The sequence below is a fragment of the Salvelinus namaycush genome, chromosome 14 (genome assembly GCF_016432855.1).
Source record: "Salvelinus namaycush isolate Seneca chromosome 14, SaNama_1.0, whole genome shotgun sequence".
Classification (NCBI taxonomy): Eukaryota; Metazoa; Chordata; class Actinopteri; order Salmoniformes; family Salmonidae; genus Salvelinus; species Salvelinus namaycush.
Window position 1 is genome coordinate 16,979,379 of NC_052320.1, and position 19,778 is coordinate 16,999,156.

The 19,778-nt window shown below is 44.3% G+C and overlaps 2 protein-coding genes across 2 annotated transcripts in view; both read left to right on the forward strand.

The window, feature by feature from the left end:
- Positions 1-13,131, forward strand: part of LOC120059204 (FERM domain-containing protein 4B-like) — a 35,820-nt gene extending 22,689 nt beyond the window's left edge. The window contains exons 20-22 of the mRNA XM_039008073.1: positions 56-825; positions 1,051-1,181; positions 12,372-13,131. Coding sequence (XP_038864001.1) covers positions 56-825; positions 1,051-1,181; positions 12,372-12,431 — 961 coding nt within the window. The 3' untranslated portion in view covers positions 12,432-13,131. The remainder of the gene's footprint in view (positions 1-55; positions 826-1,050; positions 1,182-12,371) is intronic.
- Positions 13,132-13,732: 601 nt separating this feature from the next.
- On the forward strand, positions 13,733-19,634 carry LOC120058625 (leiomodin-3-like). Its single transcript, XM_039007383.1, has 4 exons — positions 13,733-13,801; positions 13,938-14,162; positions 14,540-16,111; positions 19,554-19,634. The coding sequence occupies exons 1-4, from the start codon at positions 13,733-13,735 to the stop codon at positions 19,632-19,634; spliced, it is 1,947 nt and encodes a 648-aa protein (XP_038863311.1).
- Positions 19,635-19,778: the final 144 nt, after the last annotated feature.

Consider the following 19,778-nt stretch of genomic DNA (forward strand, 5'->3'; position numbering starts at 1 on the left):
CATCTGGATTTCTTAACCATAGTATTTGCTTATTTTTTGTGTGTGACTTTTGCAGGTCAGATGGGAACTCTCAGTCCTTCAGGCACCGCAGTGGGAGTCTGGAGTCACAGCAACAGCTATTAAAGGATACTGACTCAGAGAAGCCAGTGTTTACCCAGTCCCCTGCCAGCAGGAACAACAGCACAGAAGCCCTGGGGGACTGCTCCTCCTACACCAGCCAGTCCAGCTTGGACTACGCAGGCAATCCCCACTACTGCACCCTGGACTCTCGGATCCGCAACCATCAGCTGCACAGGAGGGTGGAGGTCTACGGTAATACAGGCAGTATGCCCAATTTGGTCCAGAACCATATCGGCTTTAGTGATACTTATGAGCCCCAGGCACACTACGCGCCAACTGCTTACTACGTGGCAGGCTACCCCTGTCCAGACATGGAGCCCTACTCCAACGGTGCTTACGTCTATGAGAACGAGATGGAGGGCCACTACAATGTCAACCCCTCCTACCAAGTCCACAATTACGGACACGAGCGATACAGGACCTACAGTAGTGATCGGGCGGACAGCCTTGCTCAGAACCCCTACGCTACCATGAGATTGCCCCGGACCAGACATGGACCCCGCAATGAGCCCTTACAGAAGAACATGCAGAAGGCCATGGTGGCTGAGCACCTGAGAGGATGGTACCACCGCAGCGGGGGCCACATAGAGGCAGGTAGAGGTCTGGCTGGGTATGACTACAATAACGGCTCTCAGCTCAGCCTTGGATACCAGACCATGCCAGCCCCCTTCAGCCACTCCAGCCGAACCACCTCCTACTCCTCAGGTAGGGGTTGATCCTGCAACAGGTCACCTCAGAAACCATACTCTGTCTGTTCACCCTCAGTAACACAGAGGGACATGTTTTTTTCTGATTAATACAATTCATACATTCCTAACATACTGTATGAAAATATTATTCTGTATTGATTGTTAGGATTAGGGTGTCATTCACTGAGACTCCCCTTTATGTTTCTGTCTTTAGTGCAACTAAAAAGTGTTCTCTTTCTAGTTTCCTCATCCACCAGCACAGGAAACTGGCGCAGCCAGCTAACTGTGGGTCTAACAGACAATGATAACATGGCAGAGTCACCACAGCACCATCACCCATGGCACCTACAACCGGAGCCCCACCCATATCAGGTGAGTACCTACCACAGCTCCACACCCACATGTAGTCATCTATATATCCCATATGATTTTAGAGGAAATAGTAGCACTAATTGTGTGACCTAAACTAAGGGAAATAAAATGTTTCAATCAAGACCAGTCTTATGAGGGTTATTTAGCCAGCAGCATACCACTCTGCAGCCACTGCTGGCTTGTCTCTAAAGCTAAACAGGGTTGGTCCCTGGATGGGAGACCAGATGCTGCTGGAAGTGGTGTTAGAGGGCCAGTAGGAGGCACTCTTTCCCCTGGTCAAAATAAAACATCTCAATTCCAAAGGGCAGTGATTGGAGACATTGCCCTGTGTAGGGGTGGGATGTTAAACAGGTGGTCTGACTCTCTGTGGTTACTAAAGATCTCATGGCACCTATCATAAGAGTAGGGGTGTCTTGGCTAAATTCCTAATCTGGTGCTCATACCATCATGGCCACCTAATGATCCCCAGTTTCCGATTCATTCATCTTCCCTGTAACTATGCCCAAGATTGAAACTGTAAATGAGAATGTGTTCTCAGTCAACTTACCAGGTAAAAACATGCTTATATTTTTCTTCTCCCTATGCAAAATGGCAGTTATTCTTGTGGATGTCATCTCTGTTGACTCTCTGTGTTTGCCCGTAACGACATTGAGCCTCAGGACCATCCTAGCGTTCGTCGTCACCACTTGCCGCTATCCTTCCACCTGCTCGTAATACTCCTGCATCCTCTCCTCCACCTTCATCCTGTTCCTCATGATTGGACAGGTCATTTTGGCTGTCAGATAGACTTTAAAATGTTATCCTTATCTATGAACAGTCTTTGATAGTAAGTGACATCAGTGTGTTTGGCCTGTTGGTGTGAAACTAAACCCCAGTAACGAAGCAGTCTCTAATGAGTGTTGGTGTGTTCTATGTGAACTGGTGATCTTTTCACTTTCTTCCTATCTTTCTCTCCTTTCACGATCCGTCCATCCTCAATCCTCATGTACATAGATTTCCCCCAGAATGCAATGTGTTGAAGAGGTCTGATACGATGCCGGTAGAGTCAGTAGAGATGTTTGGTGCTGTGGCCAATAGCACTGAGGAAGACTATTAGGCAGCCATTCAAACACAGAAGGGTGAGATGCAAATAGGCTGTGGTAGTGGTAATCCATTTCCATCAGTGCCACTGTTTTCAGTTTCCATCTGCGTCTCATCATTTGTCATATTGATCAATATAGTGTAGCTCATTTAGTGGCATGAAAATCAAGGTGAAATCAATATGTAGACCATCCATTAAATTTACAGCCAGAGCAGTGGTAACACATTCTGCCAAGGCCCAACCCAGATACTTCTAGCTCATGGATGACCATGCCTTACCCGCTCGATCAAAGATTTTGCCAAATTATCTTGGTCTATTAGCAGGCTCACAAATTCAGTATGGCTGCATCCCACTGGGAAAAACGGATTGAATCAATGTTTGTCAAGTTGTCTAGGTGTTATAATTATTTCAGCTCTGCCCAAACTTGAAAACGGCTTGCTCAACACGTGAAGGATGCAAAGGGACAACTCAATTCCTTTTTAGTGTTTTATTATGGTTTTGATGCCATTTGTTGAATATGTTTTAACAGTTGATTTGTTGAATAAAGTAGTTGAATGACAGAGGAATGTCGTGTCTTTGACTATGCCAGATTAATTGCTATGACATGCTATTCTATAAAATAATTTCGCCGTAATTAATATTACCTGATTGAACTAATCATGTAAATATGAATTAACTAGAGAGGGACACCACAAAATAATATTTATAGAGCTGTTATCTTTCGAATAAACTCTTAAAGATTTAGTAATATTTTACTAAATAGCAGTCACATTAATCGTCATTTTATTCAGTCTCATCTGAAAGTTGTAAGTCCTTGATTATCTGCAAGAATCCTGGCTAACAAGTTGAATCAGCAATACAAAATTGGGTTTAATTATTTATTTACTAAATACCTAACTAAATCACACAGAAACACACATACACCATTAAATCATAAGTTGATCACAAATTACGTCACACAGAAAAACGTCCCTAGCGGGCGGAATAGATATGACAGCTTGTTACACAAAGGGAAGGGGGGAGTCCTAGTGAAAGAGCTGGAGACTTGAACATAGGCGAGCTGTGCTATCGTAAATACAGTATCTTATGCATTCTAAATTACCGCCCATTTGAAGAGGAAAATGCAATCAATATTTACTCTGAGCTGCGCTTCAGTAGGTTGGTGGTAGATGGACCGTGTCGCCAACCCGAGTCCTCTGTCCTTTGAAGAATGTCTCTGGTAGTCACGGAATACGTTGTGTGTATTAGACGGGATACTTGGACTGTCCTTCCGAACCTGCGTTTAGCTGTTGCTAACTCAAAGGCTAGGATATATCACTTCTGTAGTGAATACGAGTTCAAAGTTCATACCATTCACAATCAAAGTCCATGCTGATGTTGGCTTCATCTGTAGTTATTATCTGAACCATTCTGACACCGGACCGTCATCCTGGTGTACCCCGGAACAGAAAGTTATATTTTTGTCACTGGCTTTTATAGTGGAGGGAGAGGGGTGTGTCTGAAAAGTTTATAACCCATGCCTCTTCACAGGGGCGGGCCACTGTGAGCAGAGGAAAACTTATGAAAGCACAGATCTCTCATTTGGAAGCTAAAATTACATTTCACCTCTTCACAAATAATGTCATATTCAAACATTTGAATTAAACAACAATTCCATGTGAATCCGATACCTCTGACGTTTAGACTTTCCACAGTAGAGTTTGTCATTCTATCCTTGATGAGAATGTGTCAGAGGGCAACCGAACTGACATAATATACCTTAAGTACCCCCGCATATGTTCAGTTGGTCGAATTACCAGAATATAGTTAATTTCCCCCAACTTCTGATGTTACCCAGAATCTCTATGTTAACCCATGGGTTTCCTTATGTCACATCAGTTATAGTAGGGAGAGAGAAAAAGGGGGAAAGAGGTATTTATGACTGTCATAAACCTACCCCCACTGCCAACGTCATGACAGAAATAAGGAAAAGGGAATAGGAATAGGTTGATAACCTTAAACAGAGAATAAACATGCATTATTTTACACAATAAACAATGCATGACACAGCAACAAAGCATGGCTTTGAATAAAGTAAACGTTTAAACAATTTAATCTAGCACTTCAAGCAATTACTTCTGCAGTCAGAAAATACCCACAAAAAAAAGAAGTCACCACTCCTACCAGAGTTAAACATGTAAATTGTGCTAAGCACTGGATGCAACATAATAAATAATTCCAAACATTACATACCAGTTGCGTCTTTAGGGTTGAACAATGAGCTGTTTGTATGTTGAGGACCCAAGTAAAGCTAAGCCCAAACATTTTATACCCATGCTTATCTGCCAGGTGCGCATGTAAAAGTAGTCCCTCCAGAAATCCTGGCTCAATTTTTTAGTTCCACCCGTGTTTTTGGGTTATCTGCCCTCTTGAGGCCTGGAGTTCTTTAAAGGAAGAGCTGCCATTGTGCTCATGTTTTGAGTGTTCTGTTTTTTGATGCAACACCTCCCACTTGACCTCCTGGTTCTTGAACCCAAGGAGGTCACACGAACCTCGGTGTTGGGGCAGGTGCGATTTCAGCTATCAGGCTTTTCCTTCTTCAACAGGAAGTAAAACAATGATGCGTCTGACATCCCTATGAAGAACTGTAGCAGGTATTTTAGTTGAGAGTTTCTTTGACTTCTCTTGAGCAGGCTTCACAGTTGGGACTGGGTAGCTGGGAAAAGTTCTGACATGCACATCTCTGACGATGCCCTTCTTGTCAATGTTGACACTGATGACTCTGGCTAGTTTGTAGTGACCCCTCCAGGCATTTTGGTCAGCCAGCCAGACAACATCTCCAACAGCCACATCCCTGTGTGTTGTGTGCCATTTACTCCTCACGAATAGATTGGGCCCAGCTAACTGACTCCACTTCCTCCAGAACCGGTCAACTTCTGTTTGGATAGCTCTCAATCTTTTGTATGGGTAGCTTTCAAAATCAAAGCATCCAAGATCTCCTCTGGGTTAAATCCGTCCAAGCAGAAGGGAATTTGGGCTGATGTATTCTATGCAGTCCTCCCGGCTTTGAGTTCTTGCATCTATGGGCCTCTCATTGGCAAGGTTAGCAGCCGTGTAGAGAAATGTTTGAAACTCACTCCATGTGAAGAGTCCTTCTCCTCCCAGGTTGTGCAAAGCCCGCTTCACAGTACGAACAGCTGCTTCTGCAGCTCCATTCCTGTGAGGGGAGTCTGCTGGGTGGATTTTCCAGCTCCATTCTGTCCCATGCTTGGAAGCTTCATTTTCAAGCTCAGATTTACTTAGTTGATCCAAGAAGAGGTAGAGTTCTTTGAGGGCAGGTCTGGCACCCACAAAGTTCTTTCCAGGATCTGACCACAATTTCTTTGGGTGCCCTCTCAGTGCCGTGAATCTTTGGTAAGCCAGTAGGAAGCCTTCAGTCGACTGGTCACTGACAACATCTGTGTGTATAGCTCTGGATACCATGCAACAGCAGACAATACCCCACACCTTGAGCTTGGTTTTCTTTTTCACCTCGTCCTTGACTTCATACGGTCCAAATAAGTCCACTGTTGTGTACTCAAATGGTCTGGCTGGTGTTATCTGCTCGGATGGAAGGTCACTCATGATCTGTTGGCACTTTCTGGCCCTGGCCTTTCTGCACACCACACAGTTGTCAACTCTCTTTTTAGCCAGCTTCCGGCCTTTTATCACCCAGGCTTTCTTCCTCATCCGGAGGAGTGTGCCTGCTATTTCTTCATGGTTTGCACCATGGGCCTCTTGAGCTAGGAGAGTGGATATCCATGCCTCATATGGTAGAATTGGTACGGCAGTTTCGTCCTCATCAAAGATCTGGAACCTTCCTCCACAAACTAAGAGCCCAGTCTCTTTATCTCTGTAAACAGCGAGTCTGTTGAGAGTGGTGTCTTGAAAGGTTCTACCTTCTTGAGCTGCAAGGAACAAGTCTCTTAGTGCATCTTCACACTCCCCGACAGTGAGTACAGCTTGTTTGGCTCTGGACCTCCAGTTTGTTGAAAGAGCGTCCTCCCACTTTGGTTTATCTGAGGCTGAATTCTTGGTCAACATTTCTTTCCATCTCATTGCGGCTCTCCAAACCCAGGCAATGACTCGGATCAGCCTGGTCAGACTGCTGAATTTCCTGATGTCAATCAGTTTGGTTACCGCAGAGCCGGCTGGTGATCTTCGATCCGAGTCTTGGGTTCATCTGGGTTATTTTGCTGTGCATCACTCTGGTTTCTCTTGACCTGCGCTCTGGTCAGTGCTGCCGAGAAAGCTTTCCTTCGAAGTTTGTTTATGCCTTCCTTGGCATACGCGGTGATTTCTTTGACTGACTTGTGGCCACTCTTTTACAGGTTGCCTCAGGAATGCTGGTCCATCCTGCCACATGGAATCTTCCTGGAGGTCTTCTGGGGCTGCCCCTCTTGTTATGATGTCAGCACTGTTCAGGCCTCCTGGGATCCACCACCAGTCTTCTACGGATGTGGATTTCTGGATCTCTCCAACCCTATTCGCAAAGAAAGTTTGATATCCATAGCTGTCTCTCTGGATTGCTCCCAACACAGTTTGACTGTCCAGTAGATGGAGCCATCGTTCAATTTCTATTCGACTGTGCTTTTCAACGTACTTTCGAAGTCGTGCTGCATAGACAGCACCGCAGATTTCAGCTTTTACTGGTTCTCCCTTTTGGTCCAATGGTGTGAGCTTTGCTTTGGATTCAACCAGTCTGACTTTGATGCCTTGCTGGGTCTCCCATCTTAAGTACACTACGGCTCCATAGCTCTTGTCACTTCCACCAGAGAATGTTATTCCCCAAGGTTTTCCAATCCAGTTGACTGGTGTGAGGCTTCTGTGAAAGGTGATTTGGCCAAGACGTGTGTATTCCTCAAAGAATTGGATGGCTTCTTCCCTCAAATTTTCAGACAAAGGTTTGTCCCAAGTGTCTCGGTTCAGAGTTTTGCCTCCAGCTTCCTGAAACGCCTTTCTGACAAGAATGGCGCCCTTTTGTTTGGCAGGTGTGACGAGGCCTATTGGGTCATACAGGCTAGCTACCTGGCTCAGCAGTTCTCTTCTCGTCAGTGGGTTTGGAGTTTTCCCTCTCACCTCTTCATCAAGGAGATTTTGGCCCACTAATTTTCTTTTTCCTCTTTGAGAAATTGATTGAAGTCATGAGGTACAGTTTATCCTACTCAACAAGGTATCCAACTCCAAGGGCTTTATTGTCTCCTTCCCTCATTTGGTTTGGGAGAATGAGTGCTGTGCTTGACTGCGCTCCTTGTTCTCCTGGTACGATCTCCTGCCTCCCACTTTGATCTGACCGGACCCAGGGCTTGAGGACGAAGCCGCCTGCCTTCAGGATCTCTTCAACCCTTTTGGTGTTCTGGTCCAGCTTTTGCAAGTCATTATGGGAAGTCAGGATGTCATCGACATAGGTATCCTCTTCAAGGATCCTACGTTCCTCCTCCAGGTGAACAAACATGGGCAGTTTGGCTGTCTCCCTCATAGCCAATTGCGCAATGCACCCTGCTGGTCGATCGCCAATGTTGACTCTGATGATCGCATACTCTTCAATCTCTTCCTCCTCAGTGTCTCTCCAGAGAAATCTGTGGAGGTGCATCTCCAGGTCTTCCAACCACACAGAATTGTACATTTTCTTAATGTCGCCGAGGGCAGCATGGACGCCTCTCCTGAACCTGAGTAGTACTGCTCGGATGGGATTGAGGACATCAGGCCCTTTCAGCAGAAGGTCATTCATGCTGACCCCTCTAAACTTCTGGCTGCTGTTCCATACCAGTCGCACAGGTGTTGTGAGAGAGTGCGGGTTTGCCGCCACCAAGTGGCTGACATACCGTACTGGCCCCTTCCAGCTGGCAATGAGCTCTTTGGTGAGTTTCTTCGCTGCTCTTCTCTCCACCATTTCATGGACTTGAGCTGTGTATGCTATTCTCCACTCTGGCTCTTTTTTGAGTTGCTTTTCTGTTCTCAAGAAGGTGGCTTCCACCCCACTCCTGTTGTCAGGAAAGGAACTTGGATCTTGAATCCAGGGGTATTTTGTATCCCAGTGGGGTTCATCACTGTGAGCATCTGCTTTGATGTAGGTGAGGCCTTTCCTTATGATCTCCAGCTCTCTTTCCTCACTCAGAGTCATTTCCTTGCCTCCTGGTTGACAGGTGCCGCACCGGCATCCTCCACACTTTGGGTCGCAAGCTGCTTCAATGCTGTCCCATTTCCACCAATCCAAGAAATCTCTGCGAGCAACTGTGCCTTTGGTTTCAGCTGTGAACAGCTTAGCTATCTCTTGATACTTGACAGCGGTTGCTCTCATGGATCGAGCAAAGTGTGTTTCAGACCTGTGTGCGGCTATATCCACTTCTTCAAACAGATCTGGATGTGCTCCACCAACAGTCTTTCCTAGCGGGCCTTCCCACAAGACAAGGTCTCCAATCACCTTCACTCTTTGCGGAGCAAGTCTTCCTTTGCGGTGGCTTATCAGTAGCTCAATACTCTCCGGTCTACTCAGATCTCCTAGATTGACTTCTGGGAAGAACTTCTTGAGTTGCTCAGGTTTGATGACTCTGTGGATGTTGGCAATTTCATTCAAACCATAGCAGATAAGCTCATGAGCTCTTTCCGTGCCTATGGCCGTTTTGACCCTCACTCTGAGGAGATATCTTCTGGTTCTAACCTTCATGGCCATTCCTCCGACTCCATGAACGACTAAAGTGATGTTTTCACTTCGAAGATTTATTCTTCTGGCAGCTCTGTGAGTGATGTAGTTTGTGTCCGATGCCAAGTCGATCAGGGTTCCAATTTTTTGTCCTGCATTGGCAGTTACCTTGAGCAGTATTAGAATAACTGGCAATTCTTCTACTGCACTTGACTCAGTCACTCCCAGCTGATTCTTTTTGACACAGTTTGTTTTCGCAGTGATGTTGGTGAATGCTTTCTTGAATTTCTCTGCCATCTCTGGGGAGAGCTTAGATACAAATTCCTCCTGCTCCTCTGTAAGCGTATACCTTCTCACATTGGATTGTCTTCTGTCTGAGTCACTTGAAATCTCCCTTCAGACAAAGAAATGATGGTCTTTCTTACAGTCTCTTTTCCTGCACAGGTAAGTGTCTTTGCATTCATCATCTTCTCCATGACAGACCAAGCACCTCTTGCAGGCCCCCAGCTTTTCTACAGCATCCAACTTTTCCACAGGCTTCAGTTCTTTGAAACGCTTGCAAAAGAGGATCTTTTCTCTATGCTTTTCATCTCCACAGACAACACAGCCGCCTTTCCTTGTGGAACGCGTGGACGCATATTTTCTCTCCACACAAGCATATTTATTTTCTGGCTTTTCACTCACTCCCAGCTGCTCTAATTTTTCAAGAATTTCCTCCTGTGTTTTCAGGAATTTAAGAAGGTTTTCAAAGTGATTGTCCGGCGTGACATTAGTCCTCGGGTTAACCATGAAGACAAGCCAATCTCGTTTGATGTTGTCAGGTAACTTGCTTTCTATGGATTTGATCACTAGAGGGTTGTTGATGGCGCCTGTGCCTCCAAGCTCTGTGAGATCATCCAGTGCCTTCTCTATAGTTTGGATCATGTCGATAACTTTCCTTGGCTGATTTGCTCTTAAAGCAGGAATTTTCTCCAGATCCTCAATTATCTCCAAGGCAATTGTAGACTTGTTTCCATACCTGTTCTCAAGCACCCTGAACATGTCCTCAGCAGTATTGTAAGTAGACAAACGGAGGTCTCTGCACATTCTCTCATCTACACTGTCAAGGAGTTGGATCTTCTTTACTTCGACTGAGCCTGTTGGTTCCCCCTGCTTCTGTAGACTCTCCCAGTCTCTCCTCCATCGATGGAAATTCCTTTTATACCCACTGAACCTGGGTACACAGGTTGGTTTTATTCTCAGTGTCGGCTGTGGAGCTGGCACGGGCATCTGCGGCACTCTCCCTCTGTCTTTATCCTCTTCTGCAATTCTTTGCGCTGTGAGAAATCCTGCCCTCCTTGCTTCAAGGTTGTTTCTGAATGCTTTCAGATCCTTTACTCTGGCTTCCAGCCGTTCTTTTTCTGCTACTGGAATCCACATCTCCCACTCTGCTAGGCTTGTGATTGCATCTTGGACTTGTGCCTTCGCACCATCCCACCGTAGCTCGAAGCCATCTCTATTTACAGCAATAACAGGTATTTGAGCAACTCCATCACAGGCGGTCTCAGCTTCTTTGATTGCAGACTTCACCTCGTCCTCCCCGTATCTAGGCCATAGGTTGGACTGGATCATCCCCCTGACCTCATCCAATCGTACTTCGCATTTTTGGAATGTCTTCAAGTTCAGTCTGCTGCTGCTTGCTCAGGTCAGCTTCTTCACCCTCATCGGTTTCAGCTTCAATGTCTGCCAGAAGTCCAGCCCTGTATTCATCATTTGTCTCACTGACCTTCCTTGCCTCCGACGTGAGCTTCTTGAACTCCTCTCGCAGTTCGCTCTTAGTCATGTGTTTTGCACCTCTGCTAAGGAAGTTTGCTTGCTTGGTAAAAGCACTCTTAGCCAAAGTTCTTTCTTGCTTCAGCTCTTTCACTGTTTTCCCAAGAGTTTCCTCCGCCATTTTGAGATGTAAGCCAATCCTCCTCTCTGCGACGACAGCTTTCCTGACTTCAGGCCGTTAATCCTTTTGTCTTCACTGCCACGGTGGTTATCAACTGTCAAGTTGTCTAGGTGTTATAATTATTTCAGCTCTGCCCAAACTTGAAAACGGCTTGCTCAACACGTGAAGGATGCAAAGGGACAACTCAATTCCTTTTTAGTGTTTTATTATGGTTTTGATGCCATTTGTTGAATATGTTTTAACAGTTGATTTGTTGAATAGAGTAGTTGAATGACAGAGGAATAAGGAATAGGGAATAGGAATAGGTTGATAACCTTAAACAGAGAATAAACATGCATTATTTTACACAATAAACAATGCATGACACAGCAACAAAGCATGGCTTTGAATAAAGTAAACGTTTAAACAATTTAATCTAGCACTTCAAGCAATTACTTCTGCAGTCAGAAAATACCCACAAAAAAAGAAGTCACCACTCCTACCAGAGTTAAACATGTAAATTGTGCTAAGCACTGGATGCAACATAATAAATAATTCCAAACATTACATACCAGTTGCGTCTTTAGGGTTGAACAATGAGCTGTTTGTATGTTGAGGACCCAAGCAAAGCTAAGCCCAAACATTTTATACCCATGCTTATCTGCCAGGTGCGCATGTAAAAGTAGTCCCTCCAGAAATCCTGGCTCAATTTTTTAGTTCCAGCCGTGTTTTTGGGTTATCTGCCCTCTTGAGGCCTGGAGTTCTTTAAAGGAAGAGCTGCCATTGTGCTCATGTTTTGAGTGTTCTGTTTTTTGACGCAACAATGTTGTTTCCATGTCATTTCAACAAAATAATGAAATGTGATGATGTTGAATCATCATGGAAAACTGATTGGATTTTCAAAACGTCATCAATGTAAGGGAATTTAGCAACTCATTTTTTCACCCAACCCAACCTAAATCCAGTGACATGGTGAAATGTTTTGTTGATTTCACGTTGAATTCACATTAGTTGACAACTCAAACATTTAAATCAAAACTAGACGTTGAACTGACGTCTGTGCCCAGTGAAATGTGAAGCAAATGTTACAGTACATCCTGTAGCTAGAAACCCCACTTTCACATTGTCTACCTTCACATGCACAGTTTACACACCACATCCTCCACATACTGTACCTCATAGCACCAGTAGTAGAATTCACCTACTTTCGCTTGCCTCTCATTAGTGTAAATTGTGATCCATATTAAGTGGAAAGTTCTAATTTCACATTTTACATTCCTTATATTATTGCATGGCATGCTTGACAAGACAGTAGGTCGTTTGCTTTTGTTAAACATCCTTCTTTCTAATAACATATTTTTTCATGGTGTTTATCTTTGGTTTGTTCTGTTCCATTTTCATGCCTGTACAGTAGATTATAATCTCAGCTGTTGCAGCATGCAGGGGGTTTCATTTAGTAATATGCTATTCTAAAGTATGGGAGTCTTTTATATTGACCTTGACTCAAATGTGTATGTTTTCATCTCTTCATTACAGGAGAATATACATGGATGGAAATTACATGAGCATCCACTGAAGGTAAGAGGACTGGAATGAAATCTGTCACAATGACCCTGACACTGGAAGCACAGACCTCTGGAAGGATGCCAACTAACCAATCTGTATACATACTATGAAGCTTGAGAATGACTCTCCCATGTGCCTTGGATTGGATGGAGATCGATATTATTCAGGAAGACATGGATGTGGTGATGGCACAAATGCAAAGTTTTGCTGATCTGGAAAAGCAGCTTCATCATTGTGAATTTCAAACCCTGGGATATCTTTGACCCAAATATATTGAACCTATTGTATTATGTCATTATACATATTGTAAATCAACTTTAATATCTTTGTAAAACATTTAGGTATACATTTTGGAGTTATTATTCACAAAATGTGATAATATAATAAAAATAATAAACGTAACCTTCTTTAGTCCCAGGTTATCAATCCATGGACTGACACTCTCTCCTCTCCCAAGTATGAATCTGAATGTACATGTTTATAGATTATTATTATTTGTGAATGTGTTATTGTGGTGTAAATTGCTTGCATGTGGAGAACATAAACTTTTGATAAGTAGGTTTTTGTATTATGTAAAAAGATATGTCTTTGAACTGGATAACCCTCAAATAATATTCCTTTATTTGTTTCTCTACATATTTCTACATTGTCCATGTATTGTTTGTCTTCTCCTACTCTGAGTGAATATCTCCCATTTGGATTTGGGACATTAATAAAAACCAGTGTGAGACTTTATTTGTAGTGTGACTTCTTTAGCCCTGTGTGTGATAAACAAGACTTTCTCAATTACATGCTACAGGGGGTCATACTGATAACAGGACATTCCCATTGAGTATAACAACAACCCTCTACATATCAGATATTCTCATTTATATCAGCTGTTCATTGTTGTGCTTTAGGGAGATATTATTACATTTTTCAGGGAACTCTGGGGGATTGGGCGGAGCCCTCTACGCAGTGGACCCTAGGATTCCTTCCCAGGCCTGTAAAAAAACAATTCAACAGTTACTGTCTATCTCCCCCTCTTCCTGTTTCCCAGTCAACTGCCATACTGAAAGATCATGAAGCCTGTTTAGCTGACTCAAGCTCCTGAAAAAGGAATATGTTAGTATGTCTCCCCTGACCCTCTTGCACCATAAATATTTTCCATGTGATCCTATGTGTTAATTTTAGACTTTGTCTGAGGTGTGAGCGGGCCATTTACCAGCTAGAGACAGAGCCAGTAGCACTGTCCACTCGGCTCTAGAACTGTTCAGTCATTGTGGATATACTTTTTACACTTTAGGTTGATTGACAAACAGTTTATTTTGTCAAACGACTTCTAGATGGATATGTCCAACCAAAGGGACCGGAACATGGAGGACATAAATGAGGAAGACATTGATGAAGATGATATCCTGGCTAGCTTGTCTCCTGAGGATCTTCAAGAACTCCAGAAAGAGATGGATGTTTTAGCTCCAGACGAGAGAGTACCGCTTGGTCAGAGACAGAAGGACCAGCAGAAAGAAAAGCCATCCGCAGACTCTGATGATGAAGACATCAAACTTGTCTCCTGAGGAGCTGAAAGAGCTCCAGAAAGAGATGGACATTATAGCCCCAGATGAGAGGGTACCTGTGGGTCAGAGACAGAAGAGCCAGACAGAGAAGGTGCCCACAGGCTCGTTTGATCACAGGGGCCTGGTGGATTATCTATACTGGGAGAAGGAGTCAAAACGCATGCTGGAGGAGGAAAGGGTCCCCGTCACTCTACTGCCCAATAAGGTAAGGGACTACATAACCAATGGTCAACATACCGTAGATATAGCCTTCAAATAGGGTGGCTGGTAGCCTAGTGGTTAGAGGATTGGGCCAGAAATCAAAATATTGCTGGTTTGAATACCTGAGTAGACAAAGTGAAGAATCTGTTGATGTGCCCTTGAGCAAGGCACTTAACCCTAATTTTCTCCAGGGGCGCCGTACTACTATGGCTGACCCTGTAAAACTACATTTCCCTGCACCTATCTGGTGAAACATCTTAATATATCATACTGTATACCACTTTAATTATTATAACATTATAAACAAACATAATTAACTGACTGACTGTATGTTCTACAAGGCTAAGTTTATTAAATTATTGTACTACTTGTCTTCATCAGAAAACCATGGAAGAGGATGCTGAAAAGAAAGAAAACGCTGAACACATGGAAATTGTGTATGAGGTGCAAGAAGAAGACATTGAGGTGGAAGCTACAGATGGTGTTGAAGGAGAGGAAATGATAGTGGAGGAAGAGGTTGAGGATAGAAAGAACATAAACTATGAAAGGGTCATAGAAATACATGAACATCCAGTGAATAAACATTTAAATGAGTCATTGGATGACAATAGCACAAACACTGTATACACTACCAGTCCCTTGCAGCCCCCTCCAGAGTTCACCAACAAGAAAGAGGAGAAAGAGACTGAGAGCAGAGAGCAAAAAAAGAGCACATCACAAATATCTGAGAAAGTAGAAATGAACACCACAGAGACTCCTGAAGGAACAGAGATGACTCCAGAGGAGAAGAGGGCCTGTTTTGTCCCAGAGAAAGAGGTGAGAGTAATAAACAAGCTAAGTATTCCATCGCTGGCCCTTGGCGGGGGCCTTGGTGGCCTTGGTGGAGCCAAGAAGACATCAAGACCCTCAGGGAATGAGACAAACCTGGACACCACCCTGGATAAGATATGCCACAACAACCCCACTATCACAGATGTAAACCTGAACAACATAGAAAACATTCCCAAAGAAATGCTTGTAGAATACGTCAATGCCTTGAAGAAGAACAAACACGTCAAAACCTTCAGCATAGCCAACACCGGTGCAGACGAAAACATTGCCTTCACCCTGGCCAACATGCTGAGAGAGAACCGTAGCATCACCACACTGAACATAGAGTCTAACTTCATAACAGGGAAGGGCATCATTGCCATTATCCGCTGCCTCACTAAGCTCCGCTTCCACAACCAGAGACACATGCTGGGCCACCACGCGGAGATGGAGGTGTCGCGCCTGCTCAAGGCCAACAATACCCTCCTGAAGATGGGCTACCACTTTGAGCAGGCAGGGCCTAGGATGGTGGTGACTAACCTACTGACCAGGAACCTGGACCGCCAGAGACAACAGAGGAACGAGGAGCAGAGCAAGCAGCAGAAGCAGGAGCAGAAGGAGGTGTTTGAGATGTATGATGCGATGCTTGGCTACATCCCTCCCGAAATAGCGGCCCTCATGCCGCAGCTGCCCAAGGGTCCACAGGGTCCCATGGAACCCAAACCAGAGCCCTTCTCCCGAGTCAAGCAGTCCAACACTTCTCCACAGTATCAACACAAGCAGCTTTACCACACTCCACAGCGCAACCCCATTCCACAACAGCCCCCCAGCATGGACTCGTCTGGTAACCCTCTAAGAGACATCCAGCTGAAGAGGACCCCCAAAAAGCGTGACCCTTTTCTGGATCTGGACCCAAGGGACGACAGGAGAGCAGAGAGGCTGAACGTCCAGCTCAGGAACACAACAGGAAAACAGAGGGGTACAGGCGTTGATGAGATGGTAGAACTGAAGGCCACTCTGAAAGATGTGATGAAGACATTAAAGCCTGTTCCTCGGAGGCGGCAGCCACCCAAGGTGGATGTGACGCCCCGCGATGAACTGCTTAACGAGATCAAAAAGAGCAATGTGGCCTATCTCAAAGCCGTGAGTACAACTGATGATTCTCAGATTAGCACAGGGTCACTAACAGACATATTGTTCACAAACTTGATCTGACCAGCCTTCACAGTGTTTAGTCAGATGTTAAAAGTTGTCTGATTATTGCTTAAAACATTTTTTTGCAATATAAACTCAGAAAAAAAAGAAACTTCCCTGTTTCAGGACCCTGTCTTTCAAAGATAATTCGTAAAAATCTAAATTACTTAACAGATCTTCATTGTAAAGGGTTTAAACACTGTTTCCCATGCTTGTTCAATGAACCATAAACAATTAATGAACATGCACCTGTGGAACGGTCGTTAAGACACTAACAGCTTACAGACGGTAGGCAATTAAGGTCACAGTTATGAAAACTTAGGACTAAAGAGGCCTTTCTACTGACTCTGAAAAACACCAAAAGAAAGATGCCCAGGGTCCCTACTCATCTGTGTGAACGTGCCTTGGGCATGCTGCAAGGAGGCATGAGGACTGCAGATGTGCCCCAGGGCAATAAATTGCAATGTCCGTACTGTGAGACGCCTAAGACAGCGCTACACAGAAACAGGACGGACAGCTGATCGTCCTCTCAGTGGCAGACCACGTGTAACAACACCTGCACAGGATCGGTACATCCGAACATCACACCTGCGGGACAGGATGGCAACAACAACTGCCCGAGTAACACCAGGAACGCACAATCCCTCCATCAGTGCTCAGACTGTCCGCAGTAGGCTGAGAGAGGCTGGACTGAGGGCTTGTAGGCCTGTTGTAAGGCAGGTCCTCACCAGACATCACCGGCAACAACGTTGCCTACGGGCACAAACCCACCGTTGTTGGACCAGACAGGACTGGCAAAAAGTGCTCTTCCCTGACGAGTCACGGTTTTGTCTCACCAGGGGGGATGGTCGGATTTGCGTTTATCGTCGAAGGAATGAGCTTTACACCGAGGCCTGTACTCTGGAGCGGGATCGATTTTGAGATGGAAGGTCCGTCATGGTCTGGAGCGGTGTGTCACAGCATCATCGGACTGAGCTTGTTGTCATTGCAGGCAATCTAAACACTGTGCGTTACAGGGAAGACATCCTCCTCCCTCATGTGGTACCCTTCCTGCAGGCTCATCCTGACATGACCCTCCAGCATGACAATGCCACCAGCCATACTGCTCGTTCTGTGCGTGATTTCCTGCAAGAGAGGAATGTCAGAGTTCTGCCATGGCCAGCGAAGAGCCCGGAACTCAATCCCATTGAGCACGTCTGGGACCTGTTGGATCGAAGGGTGAGGGCTAGGGCCATTCCCTCCAGAAATGTCTGGGATCTTGCAGGTGCCTTGGTGGAAGAGTGGGGTAACATCTCACAGCAAGAACTGGCAAATCTGGTGCCGTCCATGAGGAGGAGATGCACTGCAGTACTTAATGCAGCTGGTGGCCAGACCAGATATTGACTGTCACTTTTGATTTTGACCCCCCCTTTGTTCAGGGACACATTATTCCATTTCTGTTCGTCACATGTCTGTGGAACTTGTTCAGTTTATGTCTCAGCTGTTGAATCTTGTTATGTTCATACAAATATTTACACATGTTAAGTTTGCTGAAAATAAACGCAGTTGACAATGAGAGGATGTTTCTTTTTTTGCTGAGTTTATGTATTGTGGAACACTCTTGAACTGGAGAAACTTAGTCCAATCAAGCTTGTTAGCTTTAACCCATATTAGACACACGCTAGCAAATATGTACACCAGATTTATAGTGTGAAATTCAAATAATGTGATATATCTGTGTATCCTCCACTGCCAATCAAAGCTCTCTCACAGCTGTTTCTTTGTATAATGTATTACTTCTACAGGTGCCGCTCCCCAAAGAATTGGAATCAAGAGAAACCAGTCTCTTCAATCTCTGAGGAATTTACAACACCAGGCTGTGTTTGTTCAACATGATGTGTTTAATGTCTTCCACTTGTAACAATAGTCTGCTTCCCCTTGTAACAATAGTCTGCCTCAGTTCTCATGGTCAGGCAGAACAAGTTCTGTTCTTTGAGGTTTGGAAGAACTTTTATGGTATTTGGATATGAGCCTACAGCTGGAAAATGCACAATGAAGTCTCAATGAAGAATGTCTAAGAAAAAATAATTATATTTGTTTGTGTAAAATTCCATGACTTTGTACAGCCCCAAGTCCATAGTACATCCTCTACTGATGACTTGGATCTTTCATATATGGGTTTTTAAAACCACTATGGTGTCTAACTACCAACTTTGCAATATTGATATAGCTGAACACCATATACAGAATATACAGTATACGGAGGAACCATGGAAAAAAAACGTTTTAGTATGGGATTCAATCCGTATTACAAAAGATCTACGTCAAAATGTAAAGGTAATTTCCGATTGAGCCGACATATGCAGCCTTCACCGTGAATGCAGTCTCCGCGAACACAAGAACATTGCCTTTCGGGGCTCTATTCAATCCGTATTGCTGAAGGTCAGCATTACAGCGTGATTGAAATTTAAAGGCAATGTTCCCGCGTTAGCAGAGACTGCATTCACGGTAAACGCTGCATATGTCAGCTCAATAGTAAATTACCTTAACATTTTGATTGCGCAATCTGTAACGCTTTAGCAATACAGGTTGAATCAAACCCTAAATTTCAATGAGCTATAATGTGGATCTTCCATGATACTTTGGCGATACGGATTGAATCCAGCCCTTAGTCTTTTACTGTGTAAAACACTGTGGATCAGTGGTTCAGGGACTGGATTAATAACTGTATTGACATAAAAAATCAGTGTACATACAAAATGTTTCGGATGTCAATCTTTCCTTCATTAACATACATTTGTAGGATCTTACAGTTGCGTCAAAAAATACTGGTACCCTTGCACTTTTCTTAAATAATTCCCTATTTCTTCTAAGTTGAAATTGAAAATAACTGTCCACACCTTGTTATTGGATTTTCAACATTTCAGAACCAATTTTATTTTTGTAAAATGTTTTTTTATTTTAATTCAAAAAATAAAGACAAATGGCATGGACACAATTATTGGCACCCCGGGACTAGTACTTGGTTGCACCGCCTTTGGCCAAGATAACTGCCAACAAATGCTTCTTGTAGCCATCAATGAGCTTGCTGCACCTTTCTACTGGCAATTTGTCCCACTCTTCAGCAGCAAACTGTTCTAATTCTACAATGTTAGAGGGGTGCCCTCCACCAACTGCTGTTTTCAGATCTTGCCATTAGTTATGGATGTGATTCAGATCTAGTCTCTTCACTGGCCACCCCAGAACAGTCCAGTGTTTCTTCTTAAACCACTCCAGGGTGCTTTTGATGTGTGTTTTGGGTCGTTGTTTTTCTGGAAGACCCACAACCTTCAACAGAGACACTGGGTTGAACATTGGACTACAAAACACCTTGATAGTCTGGTGATTTCATGATGTCTTGCACACATTCAAGGCCCCCAGTACCAGAGGCAGCAAAGCAACCCCACAGCAGGACAACGACCCCAAACACACGTCAAAAAGCACCCAGGAATGATTCAATAAGAGATGCTGGACTGTTCTGGAGTGGCCAGCTAAGAGTACAGATCTGAATCCCATCCAAAATGCATGGTGAGATCTGAAAGCAACAGTTGGTGGAGGGCATCAGGGCATCACTGAAACACAAATATTTACACATGTT